Source organism: Rhinopithecus roxellana, chromosome 8 (assembly GCF_007565055.1).
Source record: "Rhinopithecus roxellana isolate Shanxi Qingling chromosome 8, ASM756505v1, whole genome shotgun sequence".
Taxonomy (NCBI): domain Eukaryota; kingdom Metazoa; phylum Chordata; class Mammalia; order Primates; family Cercopithecidae; genus Rhinopithecus; species Rhinopithecus roxellana.
Window position 1 is genome coordinate 18,967,832 of NC_044556.1, and position 18,818 is coordinate 18,986,649.

The 18,818-nt window shown below is 53.6% G+C and overlaps 1 protein-coding gene across 10 annotated transcripts in view; it reads left to right on the top strand.

The window, feature by feature from the left end:
* The window catches only part of GATAD2A (GATA zinc finger domain containing 2A), a 130,978-nt gene that overhangs the window by 99,992 nt on the left and 12,168 nt on the right, over positions 1 to 18,818 (top strand). For all 10 annotated transcript variants that reach the window (XM_030935482.1, XM_030935476.1, XM_030935478.1 and 7 more), the window contains 5 exons: positions 13,814 to 13,946; positions 14,089 to 14,220; positions 15,764 to 15,853; positions 17,574 to 17,705; positions 17,871 to 18,038. In XM_030935482.1, coding sequence (XP_030791342.1) covers positions 13,814 to 13,946; positions 14,089 to 14,220; positions 15,764 to 15,853; positions 17,574 to 17,705; positions 17,871 to 18,038 — 655 coding nt within the window. The remainder of the gene's footprint in view (positions 1 to 13,813; positions 13,947 to 14,088; positions 14,221 to 15,763; positions 15,854 to 17,573; positions 17,706 to 17,870; positions 18,039 to 18,818) is intronic.

Consider the following 18,818-nt stretch of genomic DNA (forward strand, 5'->3'; position numbering starts at 1 on the left):
CTGTCTCAAAAAAAAAAAAAGAAAAAAACCTATTTATTAACTCATTTAAAGATGACTATAATAGACTTGTGACATATTAACATAAATAACTTTTTATTAAAAATCTATTTTGCAAATCTCTTTAACACTCAGCTTACTAAGAATAAGAAGGCAGCTGCTAGGTTCCCATGGCTGTGTCTGTGTCCATCCTCTTGCATTCATTGTGAGGGTTTGAAACATGGTGAAGAAAATATAACTAGCATGGAGAAGAGGTTAGAGAGTGGAGGGGTGTTTCCGTAAGCTTTTCGGATCGTTGTGCATTTCCTCCTGTAGTGAGAAACCAAAATCCAGAGTGGCAAGTCGCTACCGGTGAGTTGGCCCTTAGACTCTGAAACCTCATCATTGAGCTTTTTGTACGTGGTTACGTTAAAATCCATGGGACTCTTGCACTTTTAATAGAAAAACCTATTTTTAAAATTAGCTTTTAATTTTAGAATAGTCTTAGATTCACAGAAAAGTTGCAAAGATCAGTCCTGCAAACCCCACCCTGGTCTCCACATTGTTAACAGACAACAGAACATGTGTCACAAGTAGTGAGCCAGGGTCTGTATATTATTTTAACCAAGTTCATACTTTATTCTGATTTCCTCAGTTTTTTCCAGTTGTCCTTTTTCCCTTAGGTTATATTTAGTCCTTGCGTCTCCTTAGATTCCTGGACTATGACAGTTTCTCGGACTTTCTTTGTTTTGGGTGACCTTGTCAGTTTTGAGGAGCAGAGGTCAAGTGTTCTGTAGAACGTCCCTGCATTGGGATTTGTCAGATGCTTTTCTCACAGGCAGGTGGTTGATTTGGGGGAGGAAGACCACAGAGGGTGAAGTGCTCTTCTCGTCACTTCGTATCAAAGGTACTGCTGGACTTGACTGAACGATCATCTGGGTGAGGTGCCATTTGTCAGGCTTTCCTACTGTAAAGTTACTCTCCCCGCCCTCCCCCAGCTCCACCCTTTCCATACTGTCCTCTTTGGAAGGAAGTTACTATGTGTGGCCCACTCTTTTTTTTTTTTTTTTGAGATGGAGTGTCACTGTGTCACCTAGGCTGGAGTGCAATGGCATGATCTCAGCTCACTGCAACCTCTACCTCCCGGGTTCCAGTGATTATCCTGCCTCAGCCTTGTGAGTGGCTGGGACTACAGGAACTTTAGAGACAGGGTTGTTCACTAAGTTGGCTAGACTGTGGTCTCAAACTCCTGGCCTCCCGTGATCCACCGGCCTCAGCTCCCAAAGTGCTGGGATTCCAGGTGTGAGCCACCATGCCTGGCCACACAGCCCACTCTTGAGGGATGGGGACTCACGCTCACCTCTTCAAAGGTGAACTGTCTGCATAAGTTATTTGGGACTCTTCTGCCTGACAGTATTATCTTTTCTTTCCCTGAATGACATTTTACTCACCTATGAGTTTGTAATACCATTGAACGTTGGAAAATAGTAGTTTACTGAGTTATAGAGACATTTCAGATACACGTATCATCATTTAGTGTCACAAAATCAGATTTGTCAATGTCACCACCTATCCGTTGGGAAGTTGTTGAGCTCACAGCAGGTAGCAAATACAGGTTTTCCAAAGTTCTGAGTTTTGATTATTGGAAGCTCGTACTTTATCACTGGTACCAGATACCCTCGGGTGTTTTTCCTGAAGCACCAGGCTTTGCATGAACGCTCAGGTGTGTGCTTCTCTTCATGGTGCCATTCCACTGGAGTATGCAGCAGCAGGGCTTCATCCTGTTGTACTTTGTCATGGGATACCACAGAGGCACTAGTCAGAGGTGAGGTTTAATCACATTTCATGACTGCCCCCTGAGGTGAGTGGCGTCCCCTTCTGCAGATGAAGAAACTTGGCCTCATTGAGGTTTGGTGAATGGGCCAGTCCCCCCAGTACCTGCAGAGGTACACCCAGCCCCTCAGTGGTCCTCGTGGGTCACCAGCGGCCACTCTGCGCAGAGCAACTGGAGCAGGTCTGATTGGGGTGTAGGTGTACCTAGCTGGCTAGGAGGATGGGTGCAAGTGATGGTGAGCAAGCCACTTGTGATGCAGATGTTTAAAAGAGGGGCAGGAGGTTTCCAGACACAGCGAGCACTTTCCATTCATTGAGAAAGTTTGTGGTCGTTTCAGAAGCAGTGTGTGTTTCATCTTTGTGGCTTTCATGCACACAGGTGACTTCTCTCTCCCTGTGTATTGGTGAGGAAGCTGGCATCTCTCCCAGGAGATGCCTTTCAGTTCATTTGCTGTAGGGAGTCCTTCCTCCACCCTGCTTGAGGAGTTCTCACCATGTTTCCTCCCTGGAGGAAGGTGGGCCTGGCATGGGTGCAGGGACCAGCGTCAGGAGGGGTGCTGCGGTCAGTGGCCAGGGTTTCCCCTCCTCTTTGTCCTTTACTATCCCCACACCAGGCCCTAGGGAGCCTGAATTCCTGAGCACCACAACCCCATCCCACCCCTTCCAGCCGGCGTTGGCCCACTTACAGTGTGAGTGTCTGCCACCACTGAGTTTTGTTTCTTTTCTTTTTTAAAAGACGGGGTCTTGCTCTGGCTCCCAGGCTGGAATGCAGTGGTACAATCATAGCTCACTGTAGCCTCCGGCTCCTGGGCTCAAGTGATCCTCCTGCCTCAGCCTCTTGAGTAGCTGGGACTACAGGTGCTTGCCACCATGCCCAGCTTTTTTATTTTTCAGAGATAGGGTCTCACTGTGTTGCCCAGGCTGCTCTTGAATTCCAAGGCTCAGGTCATCCTCTCACTCAGCCTCCCAAAGCACTGGGATTGCAGGTATGAACCATCGCACCTGGCCATGTTTTGTTTCTGACCATCCCCTGACTCGTCTTGTGATTTGGGTAAGTTATCATTTCTTGATAGAGTCTGAGGGCCACATCTGTGTCCTCACACTGCCCCCTCCTTTGCACCTCAGGAACTTAGCTTGTGGATGCTACTGGCTGTCCAGGATCCTTCAGCCATAAATAAGGGTTCACTATTCCAAAAACGACATAGTGGGGCTCAGTGGCTCACGCCTGTAGTTACAGCACTTTGGGAGGCTGAGGTGGAAGGATCACCTGATCCCAAAAGTTCAAGACCAAGCCTGGGCAATACGTAGTGGTTCCCATGTCTACCAATAAATAAACAGATTAATTCGCTTGGTGTGGGGGTTCATGCCTATAGTCCCAGCAACTCAGGAGGCTGAGGTGGGAGGATCACTTGAGCCCAGGAGGTCGAGGCTATAGTGAGCCGTGATTGTACCACTGCACTCCAGCCTGGGTTATAGAGTGAGACCCTGTCTCAAAAAAAATAAAATATGACCGAGCGCGGTGGCTCATGCCTGTATCTCAGCACTTTGGGAGGCCGAGATGGGCAGATCCCTTGAGCCCAGTAGTTTGAGACCAGCCTGGCCAACATGGTGAAACCCTGTCTCTACTAAAAATAGAAAAATTAGCCAGGTGTGGTGGCAGGCACCTGTAGTCCCAGTTACTTGGGAGGCTGAGGCAGGAGAATCACTTGAACCCGGGAGGCAGAGTTTGCAGTGAGCCAAGATCATGTCACTGCACTCCAGCCTGGGCAATAGAGGGAGACTCTTGTCTCAAAATAAAGGTATTTGATGACCTGAATTAGTAGCTGCCAGTTACATGGGGCCTATACTCTCCAACCCCACATCTCCTCTTTTGGGTTCCCCCAGGGTCCTGGCACAGTGAGGGGTCCACACAGGAGCTCAGGTGCCGTAGGAGCCCAGGTTGTCTGCAGGTCCTGCTGTGTGACCTTCGGAAGTCATGTGGCCCTCCCTTAAGATTGTCCCCTGGACTGGGAACTGGGGGTGATGATGGAGCTGTGGAGAGGATTATGTGGAAGGGCGAATTTTGGTGGTTGGCCTAGGAGTGGCCATCATAAAGGCCCAGCAGGTGTTTGCTTGGTTTTCCAAACCTGAAAAGTTAGCCTTTCAGTTCTTCGATTGTAGTCATTTCCAGTGCATGTGTCTTCCTGTATTTCTAAGCAGAGCATGCTGAATTTGATGTGGCCTCCCTCGTGGTGTCAGCTGCTAGCAAGGTCGGGCTGCATTGGCCTCCGTGGGCGGGTAGAGGCTGCTGGCCCACATGAGCATGGTATTAGGGTCTCCTGGGCTTGTCTCTACCACCCTCAGCCAAGCCATTCTGCATGCCCCCAAGACTGGCCCCTGTCACAGTGAGGTCCTCTGGGCCTCCCTGGCTGGGCCCTTTGACTTTAGGGGCTGTTGCATTCCTAGAAGGCGTTCTGGCAGCGTGGGCTGGCCGCCTCCTGGCTGTGCTTGATGCTGGGGGCGAGCACTGCATGGGGCTCCTCTGCTCTGGCTGGGGACCTGGGACTGCTCCCTTCTGTACTGAGGAAAGGAGAGTGGGCAGGGATGGGCTCACAGGTCTTGGCCAGCCACACAGACTCTTTCTCTCTTTTTCCTGAGCTCTTTAGCCAGCGCTGTGGCAGGGCTCACCATAATGGAGTCCCAGAGCGGTCGTTGAACCTAACGTCTCCAGGAAGAATGATGGCTGGGTTTCAAAAATCCCATCTTAGCCGCTCACCTCCACGGCCTCTGTGGCAGAGAAGCAGAATGTGTTCTGTCTTCCTGGGCCCCACAAAGCAGGCTCCGGGCTTTTCTCTAACATCCCAGCCAAGAGGAGCTCAAGTTACTGGGGCGGGAGGAGTGTGATGGATGCTAAGAAGGGAGTTGAGGGATCCGCAGAGGGGCTGCGGGTGGGGGTGGGGTGGCTTGGGAGGATACCAGACAACCCCCAGGAGTTCTTCAGTTTTTTTTTTTGTTTGTTTTTATTTGTTTGTTTGTTTGAGATGGAGGAGTTTCTCTAGGAGGAGTTGCTAGGAGGAGTTTCGCTAGGTCACCAGGTCGCCTAGCATGGAGTGCAGTGGTGTGATCTCAGCTCACTGCAAGCTCCGCCTCCCAGGTTCATGCCATTCTCCTGCCTCAGCCTCCCGAGTAGCTGGGACTGCAGGTGCCCGCCACCATGCCCAGCTATTTTTTTTTTTTTTTTTTTTTTGTATTTTTAGTAGAGACAGAGTTTCACCGTGTTAGCCAGGATGGTCTCGATCTCCTGACCTCGTGATCCGCCCGTCTTGGCTTCCCAAAGTGCTGGGATTACAGGCGTGAGCCACCGCGCCTGGCCTAGTTCTTCAGTTTTGGGGCACTGCCTGTGTCTGGACAACAGAGTTCCCTTTCTATCAATTGAGTGAGTGAACACCACCCCTTGGGAAAGGAAGGAGAACTGTGTGGGGTCCCAGTGAGCAGCGCCCACCCCCAGGTTGCAGTGAATGCTGCCAGAATTGTATGTCAGCACACCCACTACACAGGGGCCTGCCACACAAGATATTGCCGGGACTGGCCTGGGCAACATAGCGAGATTCCACATGTACAAAAACTTTAAAAATGCAGCAAGCCACGATCATGCCACTGTGCGCCAGCCTAGGCAACAGAGTGAGAGTCCCTGTCTCAATACCAAAAATGGAAAATGGAAAAAAGTTAGCCAGGTGTGGTGGTGCGTGCCTATGGTCCCGGCAGCTTGGGAGGCTGAGGTGGGAGGATCACTGGAGCCCAGGAGTTCCAGGCAACAGTGAACTATGGTTGCACCCCTGCACTCCGGCCTGACAGAGTGAGACCCTGTCTCTAAAAAAAAAAGTTGCTCAGTGGTAGAACTAACTTGGGGAACTGATGATAACTGTCCTTATTCTCTGTCATAGGATTTTTCTGGGAGTGTTTCTTGAAGGCAGGTAGAGAGACTGAATGAAGCATGAGGAATTGCTTTCTGGCTTAACTCACTTCACTCCAGGTGCAGCCTGAAGCTCAGGTGCCTCTCGGCCTGCAGACTTTCTCCTTCTTTTCCATGGGACCCTCTACACGCGCTTTCATTGTTGGGCAGCTCTGGTCTCCCACCTGACCTTCCTAGAGCTGTTCTCATCTTGAGTCTGCAGCTGTCCGGGGGGCCTCTGTGTAGCTGCTGCTGGTCCCTCTGTCAGGGGGAGCTTTAAGGCTCCGCGGGTAGTTACTTGGGTAAACCCTTTCTTTTTTTTTTTTTTTTTGGAGACGGAGTCTCGCTCTTTCGCCCCGGCTGGAGTGCAGTGGCCGGATCTCAGCTCACTGCAAGCTCCGCCTCCCGGGTTCCCGCCATTCTCCTGCCTCAGCCTCCCGAGTAGCTGAGACTACAGGCGCCCGCTACCTCGCCCGGCTAGTTTTTTTTTTGTATTTTTTAGTAGAGACGGGGTTTCACCGTGTTAGCCAGGATGGTCTCGATCTCCTGACCTCGTGATCCGCTTCTCTCGGCCTCCCAAAGTGCTGGGATTACAGGCTTGAGCCACCGCGCCCGGCCGGGTAGACCCTTTCTTTACCCCTTCTCTTTCCCTGCTTTGTCCCAGGGTAGCATCTGAGGGAGGAAGTGGAGTTACAGTGATATGGGTTAGCTCCCCAGGGGCCAGGCTGGGCCATAGACTCCATTAGCTTAGTGGTTTAAAGCAGCGAGGTATTGACGTTTTTCAGTCTGTCGGTTCTGCTGGTTGGCTGGTCCCGCCCAGCTGGGCACTGCTAGTGGGGCGCTCTGGTCTTTGCAGTTGCACGTCAGCTGGGCTGGGTGTCCCCAGTGGTTTCATCGCTCACATGTGATGGCCAAAACAGCTGGGACTGGCTGGACCAGTCTCTGCCTGTCTCCATCTCCCCCATGTAGCGGAGGCTAGCGTGGGCCTCTGACCCCCTGGTGGTTTGGGGCAGTCAGACCTCAGCTCTCCTAGAGCAAGCATTCCGAGGGCTCAGGCAGAAGCTGCAAGGCTTCTGTGACTTCACCTCAAAAGGCTGCCACGTCACTTCCTCTGCATTCTGTAGTTCGGGAATTGAGCCATAAAACCAGCCCAGGTCCAGTACTACGGGGCCTGTGAATAGATGCAGCCAGAGCCTATGGCCTCCTCAAGACTACAGAGATGGGTCGGGGGGTCTTGCAGAGTCTGGTCCGGTGTCCAGGGTTTGTCAGCCATAAGTATTAGGGGCTCCTTTTTCATATCCACAAAAGCGCTTGGATTCAAAGAATAGGAGTTTGGCTTCCAGGGTCTGTTACTTTACAAAGACACATGAAGACACACAATTCAGAAATCCTTGTGAGTGGGTTTCCCTTTCCTCTAGCAGCACAACATCTGTGTGCACGAGGGAAGCAGCTGCCCACCGTGCAAGGGGGTCCATCAGTCTGCGGCGTGGCTCCTCCTGAACTCACAGCCCCCACCCTGGAAACTCCACCAAGGCAAGAGGAGGAGGTGGGCCCTCCCCAGCCTTGCCAGGCCCCCAGCAGACTCAGTCTGCCCTTGGGGAGTTTGTGAATGCTCAGGTGTCACATTTCAGGACTTGTTTACTGAGATTGTCTGCTCTGTACCAGGCTCCCACTCTCTCCTCAGAAAGCGGTCAGGTCAGGCACATGTTTCAAGTTTACTCGTTGCTGTCGCTCCCATCTGGGAGCTGCAAGGCCGAGGCAAGGTGGCCTATTTGCTGCCCTTATCTTCCCAGTGTTGGGGACCCCAGGAAGTACTTTCCTCTAAGGCCCTACAATCTGAAAGAAGGCCGGGCGCGGTGGCTCAAGCCTGTAATCCCAGCACTTTGGGAGGCCGAGACGGGCAGATCATGAGGTCAGGAGATCGAGACCATCCTGGCTAACATGGTGAAACCCCATCTCTACTAAAAAAAAATACAAAAAACTAGCCGGGCGAGGTGGCGGGCGCCTGTAGTCCCAGCTACTCAGGAGGCTGAAGCAGGAGAATGGCGTGAACCCAGGAGGCAGAGCTTGCAGTGAGCTGAGATCCGGCCACTGCACTCCAGCCTGGGCGACAGAGCGAGACTCCGTCTCAAAAAAAAAAAAAAAAAAAAAAAAAAAATCTGAAAGAAAATCACTCCTGCGCGCTCCTAGCCCCTTCAAGGTTGCATCCTGTCAGAGCATCCATCGGGCTTTGGGAGTCCGTGGTGCTGCTGCCATCTGGGTTTTTGGGGCTGCTGCATGTGGGCGGTTGGCTCTGAAAAGGCAGTATGTGATCTGACAGCAGGATGCTTCCACCCCACCAAATGACAGCCCTGGGGGCAGCTCCTGGCAAACAACTCCATTTCTTTCTCCGAGTTGGGAATGGGACCTGATGCAGGGGACCCAGGCTGTTGGGACAGAACTCCCTCTCCATCCTAGGGGCATGCGGGGTGGCTATGAGTGCTGTCAGGAAGGTCACTGTTCCCGAGGCCTGAGCTGAGCATTTTCAGATCAGCAGGGCTGCCTGATCCCCCTGCACCCAGCCAGCTGTCTAAGGTGCCCGAGCCTCCTCAGCACTGAAGTCTCACCTCACCAGGCAGCCCTGAGAGTCTGCGGGACAGGGATTCCTCTCCCCTGCCATGCAGGAGCCATGGAGAGGGAAGTGTCACTTGTAAGAGGCAGAACCAAGTGAGACCCAGGTGTCTTCTGACTCACTGGGTGAAGGCTCTCTCCACAGCCTGACTTGCCTGCTGCTGTTTGAAGTCCAAAGCTGGGCAGGGGTGGCCAGTGAGCTCCAGGCCGCAGCTTGCTAAAGGAGCTACTCCACAGGGAGGGTGTGGGTTCAGGGCTCAGCACCCTCACACGATGGGCTCAGCCAGCCTCTTCCCCTATCCCCAGCCATCATGGACTTAGGAGGAGATTCCTGGCTCTGAGGACATGGGGGCTTGCCCCCTTCTCTGGGGCTATGGTATCACCCCAGGGCTGGATACCCCCTTGCCCTTTGTTCATCTGGTCACTCTGGGGACACGCTGTCCCTTGTTGGGAGCTGAGGCTGTGCCACAGAGTGAGGCCATAGGTCCCTGGGTGCTGTGCCGGTGCCACACCCACCTGAAGGAGGTCATGATGGCCCCCAGCTCAGGGTGCAGGAACCTGCTTGTTAGACAGGTGCTGACATGTCACCCTGCAAGGCAGGGGGAGGGAGGGCTCATCTTCACAGGGGTGGGGTGGGGTGCGGTGCAGGGAACCAAAGGCACTTAGACAGGCTTGCTGGGCCAAGGGTGGGAGGGCCAGTCACTGGGCTGTTGGGGGGCTAAGGAACAGAAACCCCCCAGCCAGCCCCTCTTAGGAAGCTGGGGGGTTTCTGCTTAGATCTGCACTCCCCCAAGTGGAACCCCAAGTTCTGCTGTGACCTTCACCTTGGGGCATGGGGACGGGGCCGGGCAGGCTTCCTGAGGCATGTTGAAGAGGGATGTTCTGCAGACAGAACACGGCCATGCCGGGCCATGTCTGTGGGCCAGGCCCCAGGAGGGCGGGGGATGTTAACAGCTTGGTTCGTGTCGGGTAGGGCCTGGTGAGCCCAAGATGAGTGTTTGCACAAGGGACAAGTGGGCTGGCAGGACTGGTGTTGGCTCTAGCAGAGCCCTCATCCCTCCTTTACACACAGCCAGCAGCCCACTCTGCTAGGCCTGAAAGAGGTGAGGAGGAAAGGTTCTAGCGGGAAATGGTTATGTGGCTGGAGAAGGCATTGCTGGGCCCTGCCTGTCTCCCCGAGCCAGCCTGGAGGAGGATTTCTTATCCCAAGGCCTCATTGGGCCGCAGGTCATGGTCATCCCCAACTTCCCTAGTGTGTGCAAGACTTGGGGGATCTTGCTGAAATACAGACTGATGAAGTAGGTCTGGGGCAAGGAGGACATGCTGCATTTATACAAGTTCTGGAGAAGCTGCCCGCTGCTATGGCTGTGACAGCGCTGGTCAGACATTCACGGGGCAGCCCCAAGCCCACCTACAGCCTCGCCCCCACCTGCCCCTTCCCTTTTGTGTCTGACCTACCTGGTAGACTGAACCCTAAGGACAGAGCCTCCTTTTATCCAGGGGTTCCTCCCCACTGCCTGGTGCAGCACCTACTTTTTAAATGAGCTCTCAGCAGATGTGAGTGAGGAATGAATGAATGAATGAATGAGGGAGAGGGGGATGAAGTTTGCCTTCCCTGCATACCAGGCAGGCCCATTCAGAGAACCACAAAGGTCCCAGCCTCCAAGGACGGCTCCTTCCCGGCACTGGCTGAGGGAACACTAAATATTAACCACGTACTGGCCGCTGGTTGCCGGGCAGCTGAAAGCCATAACCTTGTGCTGTGGAAGTGGGATCGTGTCTCAATTTAAGTTTATAATCCCGGCCTCTCCTCCAGGAAGTTCTGTGGAAGTTCCTGGCAGGTAACAGAATTTCTGTGCTTGTGAGGTCAGGGCTGGTACCAGCGGGTGGGGGAGTGGGGGTGGTGCGTGGCAGGGAGCGGGTGAGACCATTTACGCTGATAACAGCCTGGCCTGCTTCCAGGGATTTTTGTAGGTCACATAAAATCTCTTGATCAGTGTGTTTTACATTAAGGCTTCTCAAGATGGGCAGGACGGGCTTATGGGATTTGTCCTGAAATACCACATCACTTCCAAATAAATTTGGTGCCTGGACGGCCGCTGTGGAGTGAATGGCAGACGCTGTCCCTGGGCCACGATGCCATCCCTCTCAGCTTGCTGGGCTAGGTTTCCACTGCTTTTATTTACTTCAGACAGTTTTCATAATTAAATTTTTCCCTGAAATAATGCCACCATCATTTTGAGCCACATGCTTTTTTTCCTGAATTTTATTTTAAAAAGTCCTGAGACTCTTAAAGCCCCTCTCCTTTAAAAAGTGAGCTTAACAAAGTTTTTCATTTTAGAAACTTAGAAGGGCCTGTGTGTGGTGTGTGTAGAGGTGACTGGAGCCTGTGGTGCAGCAACAGTCCCCTGTGGGCCGGCGCCACACAGGAAGTGCCTGCAGCTCCACAGCCCTGGGGTGAGCCTGGCGCCTCCATTTTCTGACAGCACCTGAACCCTTACCTCCCTTCTCAAAATGAAGGCTGCGTGTCACAAACCGGTTGGAACTGGCCGTTGCCATGGTTTTCACGTTGGAAGGCACAGTTAAAGGGTCATGTGACCAAGGAGGGAAATGCCTTTGTCACGTGACTTTTTGGTGGCCTGATTAGCATACAGGAAGTTCACTCCCTGCTGGCTGCTGGGATGCTGAGTGATCATTGATGGGTGGTGACATCATCTCTTGGATGAGTTATTGATTAGTCGCAAGCCAAGATGGGGCCAGGAAGCACCGTGGTCAGAGCAGCCCACTCAGGCAGCTTCAGCTACTAGGTGGTCTGGACCCTTCCCTCAGGCAGATTTGAATTTTATTAGACATCTCACCTCTGGAAGAACTTCACGCCCTCAATAAGATGATAAGAGGTGTTAAGTCCCTTAGAGCTTGGCTGTCATTTCATTTCAGCTCGCGCTGGCCCAGAAGTGTGTCTGTAACTCTATACGGGATGCTGCCTTGGGCCCCCGCTACCCTGTTCACTTTGGAGCCCACCTGGGTAGAGGCCAGCCGCTGCAGCTCTGTGCTGGAGCCTTGGGACCACCTGCCTCTGAGGTGCTCAGTGTGTGTACACGTCCAGGGAGCCTGGAATTAGAGCCCTGAGGTCACCTTGAAAGTCGATCTTGGGCGGCATGGGGCCGGCAGCAAGGAGAGACATGCTGGCGGTGTGCTAAGACCTGAGTGAGGTGTTCTGGGTTACTTTAGAAACAAACTGCCCAGTTCTGGGCTTCAGAATGTGGGGTGATAACCCCTTGCCTGGGGGATTGTATACTTTGAAATCATACCTTTCTGTCCATGTCCAGGTCTCTGGTGAGAACCTGGTTGATCAGGGCTAGGACCATCGTTCAGGTACAGCTGCCACATAGCTCTGGTAGGTGGAATTGGGAGGGACAAGAGGAGAGCAAGTAAAGCGGTTCCTGAGTCCAGCATCTGGTGAGTCCAGGGTAGCCTTGGTGAAGCCTTAGCCTCTGGTGCTCTGTGTCCACCATTCCCTGAGGACGCAGCTCCTGGACTTGAAGGGGACCTCAGAGGTCCCAATGGCTGCTAGAGCAGAGCCACGTTCTTCATCCTAGCGACGCTCCTCAACCCTGCCGGAGTCTGATTATGAACTGGACCCAGGCAGAGCGAGAGCCCGGACAACTTTGAGCTGCAGCTCCCAGTTAACTTTGTCCGAGTTTGTTCCCTGGGTCACAGTGCCACCTAGAGGATGCGTTCTGTCCTTGGCTGGTTTTCCTGCTGACAAAAAAACGGACCTGATTCACTTGGATGAAAGCACAATGAGGCTGAGGTGGGCGGATCACCTGAGGTCAGGAATTCAAGACCACCCTGTCCAACATGGTGAACCCCTGTCTTTACAAAAATACAAAAAAAAAAAAAAAAAAAATTAGCCGGGCGTGATGGTGCACGCTTGTAATCCCAGCTACTCAAGTGACTGAGGCAGGAGAATCGCCTGAACCAGGGAGGTGGAGGTTGTAGTGAGCCGAGATTGTACCACGGCACTCCAGCCTGGGCGACGCAGTGAGACTGCATCTCAAAAAAATAAAAAAAGTACAACGAACCCAGATCTTCAGGGACAGTTTGCCTTGTGCCGTCAGCAAATGGAGCTGCTTGGTTGGGGACAAGTGCTGTCTCTGGGACTTGCGTTGGGTCAGCAACACCACAGCAGGTGTTCGGCCCTGCACCTTCAGTAGTGTCAGCTGTACACATACATCCTAGAGGATTGTTCACAGGAAGGGGAAAATCAGACTGATGTGTTCCTGCCTGGGTCAACTGAAGTGGGTGCCACGCGCACTTATCTTGGAGCCTGGCCCGCAGTTAGCACAGAATGAATATTGACTGTTTCCCGATTCTGATGAATAACAGCAGCTCATCAGCCACACTCTTAGATGTTTGTGACCGTATTTTGACAAAATAACAAAAAAGGAAAGCCTGCAAGTACTTCCCTGATTGTCCCCTGGTGCTTCTCAGCTGGTAGTGAGATGCTGTGGGCCGACAGTGAGAAGGGAGGAACAGGCCTCAGGTCAAGTTCACAGGTAGAATTGAATTCCCCAGACCATGGCAAATTCATTAGAAAGAAAAGTGTGAGGGCTGGAATCATGATGAACTGTCTCATGATGCAATTTTGAGCTGGAACTTAGGGAGTGGGCAGCAGGGTAACAGGCAGAATGACGTTGGCATCCACGTGGAGCTGGAGGCAGCCAGCCAGAAACCAGTCCATGAGTAGATCAGGCCGGTGGAGAGTCTCTGGTCTTTGAGAGAACTTGTGTGCTAGTCAGTTTCAAAACAGATAGTTGCTGCTGCCACGTGGGGCCTAAGAAGGGCCATCTAGCACTTGGTGCCACCTTGTGAGCAGGCTGGCAGCCTGTGGATACACCCCTTGATCTGGGGACAGGTTGGCTGCCAGGTGTGAGGGCTGTTGGCCTTCCTGGGTGGAGAGAGAAGAAGGTGGTTCACACAGGGAGCTGGGCTCCTCTTTAAGGGGTTTCCACCATGGCCAGGGGCTGCCGCTGGTGGTGAGGCACACACATGCCATCAGACCCAGCATGCTTAAGCCCCCACAATGGCTAACACTGAGCAGGACCCCAGGATCCAGAGCCGAGTGTTTACACAATCCGAGGCACACGGTAGAGGGAGCAGCCATGTTTTTCAAAGTCACCATGTCACGTTCAGGGGCATATACACCCTCAGCCCTGGCGACATGGCAGCAGGCACTAACAAGTCCCTACTATCAAGGTGCCCACCTGGGCACTGGGATTGGGTGCCCTATGACGTGTGGGTGAGAAGAAGGAGGCAGCCTGGGTACTGTGGGGTAGGGCTGCGGATGTGGAAGATGCAGGGCAGACAGCAGCCAGGGAGGTCTCACCTCCCTGCCATGTGTCCACAGGGGTGGGCACAGCTGTCAAGGGCACTCTGGTTACTACTGTCTCCGCCCCACAGTGACATGAAATCCGAGAGGAGACCTCCCTCACCCGACGTGATTGTGCTGTCCGACAACGAGCAGCCCTCGAGCCCGAGAGTGAATGGGCTGACCACGGTGGCCTTGAAGGAGACTAGCACCGAGGCCCTCATGGTGAGCCATGTGGTGGCACTGCCGCCGGAGCCCCACTGTGCCCTTCCCACTCATGACACCCTTGGGTGGAGCTAGTGACGGCAGGGCCTCTGCTTCCCACCAAGGATGCTCCCCCTCAACCCTGTTCCTCTCGCCCCTGCAGAAAAGCAGTCCTGAAGAACGAGAAAGGATGATCAAACAGCTCAAAGAAGAGTTGAGGTTAGAAGAAGCAAAACTCGTTTTGTTGAAAAAGTTGCGGCAGAGTCAGATACAAAAGGAAGCCACCGCCCAGAAGGTGCGTGCCTGTCTCCCCTCCTCGCTGGGCCAGCAGGAGTCTCTGGCCTTGCCTTGATCCCGTCATCAATGTCAGGGGCCAGAAAGGTGAAAGGGCTTCCTTGAGGGAGTATAGAGCAAGGTCCCGCTCCCCCGTTTGTGGACTCCAGTGTGCATTTTGGATTTAGCTTAGGAGATGTTAAAGTGAATTTCAGTCTAGAGTAATCTGGATCTGAGGGTCTAAAGCTCACTATTTTTTTTTTTTTTTTTTTTTTTTTTTTGAGATAGAATCTTGCTCTTTCACCAGGCTGGAATGCGGTGACGCAAATCCTTGGCTTACTGCAACCTCCGTCTCCTGGGTTCAGGTGATTGGCCTGTCTCAGCCTCCCGAGTAGCTGGGACTACAGGCGCGTGCCACCACAGCCAGCTAATTTTTGTATTTTTAGTGGAGACAGGGTTTCACCATGTTGGCCAGGATGGTCTTGATCTCTTGACCTTGTGGTCCGCCCACATGGGCCTCCCAAAATGCTAGGATTACAGGCATGAGCAACCGTGCCCGCCCTAAAGCTCACTTGGACAACAGGTGTCAGGGAAGTGGAGCACAGATGTCTGGTGCTTCTGGAAGCATGTTTCTGGGTGAAGGGCTCGGTGCAGAAAGGCCGCCTGCACTGTGGGTGCAGGGGATGCCCCAGTCTCTACTGTCCTCCCTCCTACTGCGTGCATCTCAGTCCCCTCCCAGCTGGACGTGTGCTGAGCTGCCATGGATCTCAGCCCCAACTCTCGGGAGGGTCCTGCTTTCTGTTTCTTCTTCCCTGGAGCCTAAAGCTCACTGTTGCACTGCTTCTAGATGCAGGTGAATGGGCAGCGAAGTTAAATTTATTTTGTTGGGCTTTTTGAGTACTCTGTTCTGGGAAACTCCTACCTTCCGAGTACTTTAGTAATTGCCTCAGTGAACCAGAAAGTAAGTGTGTCCTGGGCAGCAGGAGCTGAAGGAAGGACAGGACTCTCCCTGCTCTGACGTGGGGGTTTGTTTTTTGAAACCCCGCCCCCCCGCACACCTCACACAATTAGCAGGTGGGTTGGAAAGAGCCTGCCTGTTTCTTTTTTCTATTTCTTTGTCACTTGCCGAAAACTCATTGAGGGACACCAAGTCTGTCACTGACCCTTCTCTAGTGGAACATGCAGCTTTAAAAAGTGCCCAGAGTCACTGTTTTCTCACTGAGATTGATATCTCCCTGCCTGGGCCGTGGGTCCTTTGCCTCAGCGGCACTGCCACTATCAGCCATTCTGTCCCCTGGAGGGCACAAGTGGGTGCCGGGACACTGAGTGGGTGTTAGGGAGTGGCCAGGAAGTGATGCTGAGAGTAGTGGGTGGGGCTGCTGGAAAATCTCTTCTAGGCCCATGTAGAAGTTGTCACCTCCTGCTGCAGACAGGGTCACTTTCAGCCGTCAAGCAGAACCTCTGAGAAGACAGTCAGGCCTCTGTGGCAGCATTAAATCTTGGCGCCTCCGTGTGGGGAGAGGGCCAGGTGGCCCCTCACCTCCTGGTGTCCTGCTCTCTTACAGCCCACAGGTTCTGTCGGGAGCACCGTGACCACCCCTCCCCCGCTTGTTCGGGGCACCCAGAACATTCCTGCTGGCAAGCCATCGCTCCAGGTCAGTGTCCCCGCTGTGTCTCAGTGGGTGCCCTGCTGGCACTGCTGCTCTCAAGAATAGGCTCCTCGGGCTCCCAAACAGCCCTGGTCCAGGTTCTGCAAGAGGTTGCCCTTTCCTTCAGAGTAGGCTGGAGTGAGGCCCTCCAGTCCACAGCCCAGGGGAAGAAGCATACATGCACTCTCTAAGCCCCACGGCCCAAAGTAGGCCGCTGTTGATGTCACAGACAGAAATCATGGCCAACACTGGAAGGGGGCCCTTCCAGTGAGTGCCTCTAGCAGGTCTGATCTCCCTTCATGTTGACTCTTCCAGCCAAGCAAGCCTCCTTCCAGGGCCTCCAGGTGCGGGGCAGAGTCTTTCTCCCAGCCATATGGCTGAGGTCGGAAGAGGCCCTCCTGCCCCTCCCTCTCAAACAGGCCTGAGCCCCCAACTTGCTCTAGGGGGTGACCATGCCCATCCTGCCATGGACCGGCCAGTGTCACGTGAGAATGAACTGCCATGTTGGTGGGACTCACTCAGAAGTGAGCCCAGGTTCGCACGGCTATGGTTGGAGTCCTATTCCTTGTTCCAGTGTTTAGAATCAGTAGTCATCTTTACTAATTTTGTGTTACACATTCGCCTTGTTAGTTTGTTTGAGACAGGGTCGTGCTCTGTAACCCAGGCTGGAGTGCAATGGCACAACCTCAGCTCACTGTTGCCTCTGCCTCCTAGACTTAAGCCATCCTCCTGCCTCAGCCTCCCAAGTAGCCAAGATTACAGGCGCACACCACCATGCCTGGGTAATTTTTCTGTTTTTTGTAGAGATGGGGTTTCACTGTTACTCAGGCTGTTCTCAAATCTCTGGGCTCAAGAGATCCACCTGCCTTGGCCTCCCAATGTGTTGAAATTACAGGCGTGAGCCACCACCCCCAGCCAGCTAGCTAAATATTTTTTTTTTTTTTTCTTTGTTTCCGAGATGGAGTCTTGCTCTGTCACCCAGGTTGGAGTGCAGTGGTGCGATCTCGGGTCACTGCAACCTGCAACCTCCGCCTCCCAGGTTCAAGCAGTTTTCTTGCCTCAGCCTCTTGAGTAGCTGGGACTACAGGCATGTGCCACCACGCCCAGCTAATTGTTGTATTTTTAGTAGAGATGGAGTTTCACCATGTTGGCCAGGCTGGTCTCAAACTCCTGACCTCGTGATCTGCCTACCTCGGCCTCACAGAGTGCTGGGATTACAGGCATGAGCCACTGCACCCATCCATAATTTTAATTTTTTAACTTCTCTGCTACTTAAAAAGAAAAAAACCAAATCAAAAAAACTGGTATGTACTTTTCTTTTTTTTTTTTTTTTTTTTTTTTTTTTTTTTTGAGACGGAGTCTTGCTCTGTCTCCCAGGCTGGAGTGCAGTGGCCGGATCTCAGCTCACTGCAAGTTCCTCCTCCTGGGTTTACGCCATTCTCTCGCCTCAGCCTCCCAAGTAGCTGGGACTACAGGCGCCCGCCACATCGCCCGCTAAGTTTTTGTATTTCTTTAGTAGAGACGGGGTTTCACCGTGTTAGCCAGGATGGTCTCGATCTCCTGACCTCGTGATCCGCCCGTCTCGGCCTCCCAAAGTGCTGGGATTACAGGCTTGAGCCACCGCGCCCGGCCTGTACTTTCATAAAAGCAGTAAAACTGCTTGCTTTTAAAAAAAAAAAGGGGCGGGAGGGGTCCATGAAAATCTGGGTCTTGGTGTCGTTGGCAGACCTCTTCAGCTCGGATGCCCGGCAGCGTCATACCCCCGCCCCTGGTCCGAGGTGGGCAGCAGGCGTCCTCGAAGCTGGGGCCACAGGCGAGCTCGCAGGTCGTCATGCCCCCACTCGTCAGGGGGGCCCAGGTAAGCAGGGCTGTGCACACTGGGGAGACCTGGCAGCCTCAGCAGTTGTCTACCTCGAAAGTAGGGCCCTTCCCAGTCCTTGGGGCCAAGGTGCCTGTGCCTTCCGGTCCCCCTCCATTGTTGATCTCAGTCAGATTTCTTGTTCTTCCCACCCTACCCCAACAGCAAATCCACAGCATTAGGCAACATTCCAGCACAGGGCCACCGCCCCTCCTCCTGGCCCCCCGGGCGTCGGTGCCCAGTGTGCAGATTCAGGGACAGAGGATCATCCAGCAGGGCCTCATCCGCGTCGCCAATGTTCCCAACACCAGCCTGCTCGTCAACATCCCACAGGTGAGGGCTGCGCCGCAGCGGGTGAGGGAGAGTGTGTGTTCCACCTGTGACTGCTCCCCTTGGACCCAGGTTCTGGGGCACAGTAGTGTCTCCCCGGGCTGTGTGGCATGACCTGCCTTGCTCCCTCAGAGCCAGGCAGGGGCTTGGACTTGAGCTCCTGGGGACCATAGGGCTGTGTGGGTCATGGGCAGACTTGCTGTCCAGCACAGGTGGGCAGCTGCCGAGAGGGGCAGTGCACCGACCTGAGCTGAAGGTGGGGTCTGCTCACCAGCCCCATGGCCGAGGAAACACCACGTGGCACACAGCAGGTTTAGGGGGATAGTCGAAGCCCAGGAGAGGCCAGTGATGGGCCCGGAGATGCCTTGGGGTGCACTGGAGCCCATGCCGCCCTCCCAGCAGTGGCTTCTTTCGATCTCCTCCTCAGCAAATGTTCTTGTGTCACCAGGCGCGCCTATTCTTAGCCACACGTCCCTTCACCTCTGTACAGAGTCTCTGAGATGGGGAGGGTCTGTCTCCACCCCCTGGAAGTAGGATGGGAAGAGCAGGACCAAGGGGCAGGCAGGCTGGAAACAAGCGCCTTGGCTGACAGATAAAATTACCGGGTCCGCAGGGGCTTTTGCTGGTGGGCGTGTTTGCTCTTTCTTCCTTCTTTGGCACAGTTTGTTCTTGCTTGCCTGCCCTCAGACAAGAGCAAGACTCTGAGCAGTGTCCCTGCCTGCTTTTGAAGGTCAGGTTCGAGTGTAGAGAAGATGGCTAGTCCTGGACTGACCCAGGCAGGTA